The 6,896-nt window shown below is 47.1% G+C and overlaps 1 protein-coding gene across 1 annotated transcript; it reads right to left on the bottom strand.

Moving 5' to 3' along the window:
* Positions 1-1,781: 1,781 nt before the first annotated feature.
* On the bottom strand, positions 1,782-3,056 carry LOC147985139 (uncharacterized). Its single transcript, XM_087539843.1, has one exon. The coding sequence runs from the start codon at positions 3,054-3,056 to the stop codon at positions 1,782-1,784; it is 1,275 nt and encodes a 424-aa protein (XP_087395969.1).
* Positions 3,057-6,896: the final 3,840 nt, after the last annotated feature.

The raw sequence follows: 6,896 nt of genomic DNA, 5'->3' as shown, positions 1-6,896 counted from the left end.
CAATATTTGTCTATCACACCATGTTCTTACATCAAAGTACTACTGTCACTACTAGGAAAAGGATAATTAGTGGCGCACCTGTTTTGGCCATTAATGGCGCACTACAGGTGCGCCACTATTAACACGCCACTAGTAACAAGTACTAATGGCGCACCCCTGGTGCGCCACTAGTATCCCAGATAATAGTGGCGCACCTGGCAATGCGCCATTAATATGTCCCATGGTGCGCCATTACTATGCCTCCCAGGGGGCCATGTTTACCTTGTGCTCTGGGTTACTAATGGCGCACTTCCAGATAATGCGCCAATAGTATGTTTATTGCAATGCGCCACTAAAGTGCAGTATGGTGCGCCACTAGCATGAATATTAGGAATTTTTTTCTTTTCTAATATTTGCACAGGTTACAAAATATATTATTGCACAGAATATAGACAGCACAACATATAAACATCAGATTTATCGAATACAATAGAAGATTAGTCTCCGAATACAATTCATCATATTAGTCTCCGAATTCAAAAGACCGAACAAAGTTAGAACGTTACAAGTCTCGAGACCGCGAGTAGCGAGTTTGTCTTCACATTACAAGTCGATATCGATCATCTAAACTACCATCACATAGAAGAGAGCTGTGGTCATCACGATGAGCATCATCGTGATGAAACTAGTCTTCATCCGGTTCCTCCTCCACTCCCTCCTCTCTCCCGCTAGATAGCCCGCGTATCTAGCTTCCGCCTCCGCCCTAGTGGTGTACCCTTTGTAACTGTTACCGCTGAAATGGTGAAATTGTCTCCGACACTCCTCCCAGTCGTGGTAGACTCCGGGAACCTTACCCTTGTACACGACATACGACGGCATCTCTATGCACTAGACAAACAAAACGTTAGTAGCAATTCACAGACAATACATAAGCAATATATAAGTATGCAACAAAAGGATCGGAAGAGAAAAGCAACACATTAATAGCACGATTCATGGTCCTACTAATAAATAGCATCGACTACATATAAATTGAATGACTTTCCAAACCAAAGAGACATACAAGTTCATTAAAGTTTAATTACAACATGGGCTAATCGATATTTTAGAACTACATATCGATATTTTAGAACTACATAGCATCACTACTTTCAACTCGACTCAGGTATCGGAGCGTGGATGAAGCCGCCGTCTTTTGTGATGGTCATGAAATCGCGATCGTTGTCAGCCTGCATTTGTAGCGTTGTTTCTATTTCACTGTTGGACGGTTGATATCTGAGGTAGAACTGCCCCGAGGTACGAAGGACATCTTGATGGATGATTTCCGCAAACTCCGACTGGATGCGAAAGAATTCTTGTCTGAGGTCCGCGTCCTGGATTGCCGACAAGCTTGTGGCCCAATCTTTGAGACTATTTACTAGCAGAAGGTGATTATGGTCCCGTACGATCGCCCGCATGTGATGGAGGGCGTAGTAGGCATGCTTCTGACCGCCAGGTGGCTGCTTGACGCAGGGGAACGTCATTACGTGGGTGAACACGTGCTTGCCGTACTTAAAAATTGGCCTCCTGAAGGTGCCTCCAAATTTGGCGTAGCCGGGGAGAACATCATCAAGAACTTTCTTGATATTTGTGTAGTCTTTATTCGACTGATGGTCCAAGTCGAAATACATGGCCATGGAATAGTTCGGGCTTAAGAGGATGAGTGTGCAATGTGTGTCACTGCACAAAACACAGAATGTTAGAGAAAAAAAGAACGATCGAATTCTAAGAAATCATATGTTACGGGGCGGTGAGGGGATGACTTACTCGGGAAAGTAAGGCACGAGGAAGTTATCCTTATCTGGGTTCGCCAGAATGACGCCTTCGAGGTATGAACTCGTGACTTGCCGGTCCCCAGCGCTGCCCAAGAGCTTGGCACGCATGTAGAATGGGTCGACTATCACGATGTCCGGGGTCTTGTCTCTAATGATCCGCATCTCCATACTTAGCGAAAATAGCCGAATGAAGGTGTAGTGCAGCGGATGAAGGTTAAACATAGCGAAGATGTCATCAAACCGCAGGATGATCATACCCCCGATGGCGCTATCGACAAAGCCCTTTCCCTCTGGCACCTTGGCCACGAAAACCGGGTATGCCACATCATTCTCGGAGAGACGCCGCTTCTCCAAAGAAAGAACACTATCATGCAGACTCCGCATAGCACCGGTTGCAGCATTGAGCAGATTAGTCGGTAGCATCGGCCTACCCGCCACATGCACCCTCCTCGAGATATCCTTAGATGAAGGTGGCCCATCCTGAGCATGAATCATACTCGGTGCCGGTTGGCTCGCACCCTTGTTATTCTTTATTTTCCATCCCTTCTTCTTCTGTTGTAATGGGATCGAGTTCTGCTCAGAGACCACCTTCTTAAGTGTGTTGGGGATGATAATATTTCGCACCTCGGCTACCTGAGGCTCGGTGAAGGCGGCAGCTGAAGGCGTCTCCTGAGAACTGAACGCCAGACGACGCCTGTTGCAATTGGATTTCTCCGCGGTACCAGCTAGATCGCGATCGTATTTTGCAGGGTTGGGTTCTTGAGAAGGAGGCCCCAAGAATTCATCACCGTACCCATGTTCGTTGAAGTACTTATCGACCCTGGTAAATGTACCATCGTCATCCGGATCCCGTGCCATATGCATGTCCGGACCGGCCATATGTTCGTCGTCGTCGTCCGGTAGCGTTGCGGTGGTCTTGCCATGGCTTGGTGCCGGCATGACTGGTGGTGTTGTCTGTGGGGTGGTGTCCCCCGCCCCCAAACGAATCTGGCTCTTAGGCCAAAGCATGGACCAGCCTATGCAGGCGCTGAGGGTCATCACATCATCTTCATCGGCCCCAGGGGGTCGATACGGAGGTAACAAGTCATCGCAGCCCCGCAGCACCCGAACCAGTTGAACCTTATACGCGTTGGGTGGCATCGGATTACCGTGGAACAGGCGGTTGCCCGGTTGAACGATTCTGGCCTTGGCAACATCGATCAACTCGCCATTCATGAAGTGCAGGAGAGTGCATGGAACGTCGGCGGCGCCCTGCGAAAACATGTAGGGCGCCAGGGATGCCCAGTCAAAGGCAAGGAGATGAAGTCATTGGCCGAGAGGCTTAGTTACCGTGATGGCGTTGAGCTCGGCTAATGTCGAGGCACCGCCAACGGCGGGCGTGCAAGTGACGGAGGGGCCGCTTGCTGCCGAGGTGCCGGCCGGCGTATTCTTCCCACACCCGGGTGCATTAAGATCCAATGCCGGCACCGACGCCGGAGACACCAATGCCGCCTCCATCGGAGACACCAATGGCGCCGCCGGTGCGTTGTGCGAGTTGCCGCCCATGAAGCTGGGAATCAGGGGCGGCCCATGTTGGCCGCCCGCAATCCACGCCTACAGCCCCTAAAGCAAGGTAGGCATAATGGCGGTGATCGTCGCTCCCAGTTGGTCTTGCACTTGCTCTTCGACTATCTCCGGAATTCGCGCCACTTGTGCCTTGAGTTCTTGAACCTCGCGCTCCTAGCTTTCCGAGCTGGTCTTTCTCTCCTTTTGCCCAGCGGTATAGTATTCTGACCATTTCGTGGACAAGCCTTTGCTGGCCACACGACCAGTTGGCATGGGCTTACTGAGCTTATCCTTGTGTTTCATTACGTTCAACGCCCTATTTAAAGTGGTGTCCCAAGGGGAGCTCTAAGATGACCCCGTGCTACTGCTTTCAGTTTCCTGCGGAAGGAACGTGAACCATTTAGAAAATTGGCTTCATTAGTTAGAATGCAACCATATGGAGCTAATTACGCGGGGGTGTATTCCTTACCAGAACAAGCTCAAGCACCTTGGTCTTCGGATCCGTGGTAAGCTCCTTGGTTACTGGGTCAATCTTGTACCGGGCCCTGACATAGTTCTTGGTCTGCTTGTCATGGTATTTATCGAAGAAGGGCGGTAGGCCTTGCTCGACACGCTCCGCATCCTCCTTGTCCCATATAGGTTCTGCCTTTTTGTAACTGCCGGGACCGAGTTTGTGGACCCCTAAGTTCAAGTCCCGCATATCTTTCCCCCATTGACTTGATTCCGCGGTTGCGTTGCTCTTGCACTTGATCTTGAACTCCAGGTAGTCAGCTTCGCTGATCGAAGGATTTGTCTCCTTGATCTTCTCATAAATATCACCTTTTTCAATCCTTCTCTTCACCGCGGCTCTGCAAGTAGCCAGGGCCGTGCTCATCTTCGTGAGGGCGGCACTGTTCACTTTATTCCCTGAGAGGCGTGTGTTTGCGAAGTCACCGGGGAACTTGTATCGTTCGTGCAGCTTCGTGAAGAGGAGGTTGTGCAAATTCCCTCGGTCACGATGCCTTAGGTTCTCGGTGTTGATCGAGACGGTGCTCCGGAGAATGCACCCGAGCTGTCCCACGTACCCCTTGACTAATTCTTTGGGCGCCGTTGGCTGCCCACTGGAGGACACTTCAGTAAATTCCTCCTTGACGGTGCCGAGCATGTTCGGGCGCCGGTCCTTCCGTTGCCTCTTCGGTTGGCTGCCATTTGTGCGTGCGCTGCCATCATCAGTGGTGGCATCCTCGGCAGCACCATCAGTGGTGTCATCCCCGATGCCACTAGGGGTTGTGTAGTCGGGATCAGTGTCTTCCGCGGCGTCCTCATAGCGGTCAGGTTCTTCCTCCATCTCCTGGGACAGCTCCCAGAATTGCTTGCCCGAACCGCCCGCCTCATCGTTGTTGGCCATGTTCGTTCTAAATAGGAAAAAAGTTTGGTCAAAAAGTTGGTTATTGTCAAGGAACAAGATCTCTAAGTTGACCAAATAACCTAATTCTCGAGGAATGTCGCCAAAAGTTGGTTATTGTCAAGGAACAATTGAGAGATGTTTGTGATATTGCCTAGGTGTTTTGGGACCAATTGAGAGATGTTTTGTGATATTGCCTAGGTACCCCTGATCTTCTTCTACAAATATTTTTGCTATATCAATCTCCAAAAAAGCATGTGATGCTGAATCAATACTCAATATATATAGGTGGTGCTCTCTTTATCACATTTTTATTGGAATATGCAACATTAATCTTCTTTTACTTGAATCGGGTGCACATATTTACATTCCTATTTCATGCTTACTTGTTTGGAACTATAGAATCTACCTTGGAATCTGCAAATCTCTTAGAATGTACTAAGAGATGCCAGATTTGTTGGGGGACTCCTATACTTAAGGCATATAAGACCTGGCATTGCCTATGCCACAAGTGTGGTAGACATATGGATGCAATATAACCTATTTTGTCGTATCTAAGATGCAGTCCTGGGAAGGGGTTTAGGAAGAATGGCCATCTTAATGTGGATGGTTATTGCGATGCTGATTGGGTGAGTTGTCTTGATGACAGAAGATCTGCTTTAGGCTATTGTGCATTGGTTGGAGGGAAACATGGTGTCATGGCGAAGCAAGCAACAATTAGTTGTGTCCAAATCAACAACCAAAGTAGAGTATAGAGCTATGTCACTAGGACTTAGTGAAATATTATGGGTAGAAATCCTCTATCAGAATGAAGGTGCTGGGAAAAGGTCCTTTGAAGGTGTGGTGTAATAATAATTCAGCTATTAGCATAACCAGTAACCCGATCCAACACGACAGAACCAAATATGTGGAGATAGATCCTTTATTTATTAAGGGGAAGTTCTATGATGGTATAATTCAAATAAATCATGTAATATCAGGGAATCAAGTAGCAGATGGTCTAACTAAGGGTTTTGGAGTCAAGGAAAATAATTTAGCTTGTAACAAAAGATGGGAACGATATCTATCTATCACCAATCTTGACTAGGAGTATTGGCTGAGCATAACAGGGTGATAATGAAGCATTAGTAGATTGCATCTTACATGTCCAGCCCCTGTTCAAGAATTCATCTGATTAACCAGTTAACTTGTCGATTAATCCCTACTCATAGGGTCACCGAGTAGCCGATAAACCAAAAAATTGTCCGATTAATTGATTAAATGGCCGATTAACTTGCCGATTAGCCGATTAATCCCCTACTCGCTAGCCAACCGAGCAGCTACCAGTTAACGATTTCCTCAACAATGTGTCCAGCTCTACTTTCTTGTGGCTTTTTATCCCACTGATTGGATATATATTGCATGTACACAGAATATCTCAGATAGAGGAATACAGCTAGTTGCCAATAATTGTCAAGGAACAATTTTGGAAATCTATAGATTAAGTACTAAGATACCCTGGCCCATGCATTAGTCGCAAGTACCCCATATGTCCTATTTTTAGCAAAGTCATGCTAAAATTCACGGAAAATTTCCGCATGACCTTTGCTGAAAATAGGACATATGGAGTACCTGAATTTGCCGGAACGGAAGTTAATCGACATTCCGGCAAACTCAAGGGCCTCTCGGGGTACCTACAAAATCATTATCCCACCTGTCGGGAAACTAGAAGAGACAAAACCCCCCAATATCATCATGACATGGTGGTCGGAGACAAAACCCAGCAATATATCTTCTAGCCATGAAATCCTACCCTGATTCTCCTTTCTTCCTCTTTTCCACTTAAACCTGCAAACATGTAGGGAAAGCAATTAATACATTCAGCACTACAGGAGTTGTTCATATGAAATAAGTAATGGTGCTTGCACATCCTTAACTCCTTTTTTGAACAAATATGCTCTACCTGATACTTGTCAAACTATTTCAGCAAGCAGCAGAGGAGGTTTAAAGGAAAGGACCATATGTAGAAATACACACTAGAAAAATACAAGAAGCCTTTGACACTCCGCTGCTCAAGGTACCACTAACCCATGCACATGTATTTCAGTAAGTAGCAGAGCAGAGGAGGAGGCCATTTAATCAGGTAAATGGTGCATTTACAAATTCTTATCTCCTGGGAACTAGAAGAAAAGCTC

The sequence above is a fragment of the Triticum urartu genome, chromosome 2A (assembly GCF_056163025.1).
Source record: "Triticum urartu cultivar PI428250 chromosome 2A, HENAU_Tu73, whole genome shotgun sequence".
Classification (NCBI taxonomy): Eukaryota; Viridiplantae; Streptophyta; class Magnoliopsida; order Poales; family Poaceae; genus Triticum; species Triticum urartu.
Note: the sequence above shows the minus strand (reverse complement) of the source record. Positions and strands in the feature narration are given on the sequence as shown.

Bases quoted from the DNA above. Each gene is read 5' to 3' on its own strand.
- LOC147985139 (XM_087539843.1), bottom strand. From the start codon at position 3,056: ATGTTTTCGCAGGGCGCCGCCGACGTTCCATGCACTCTCCTGCACTTC.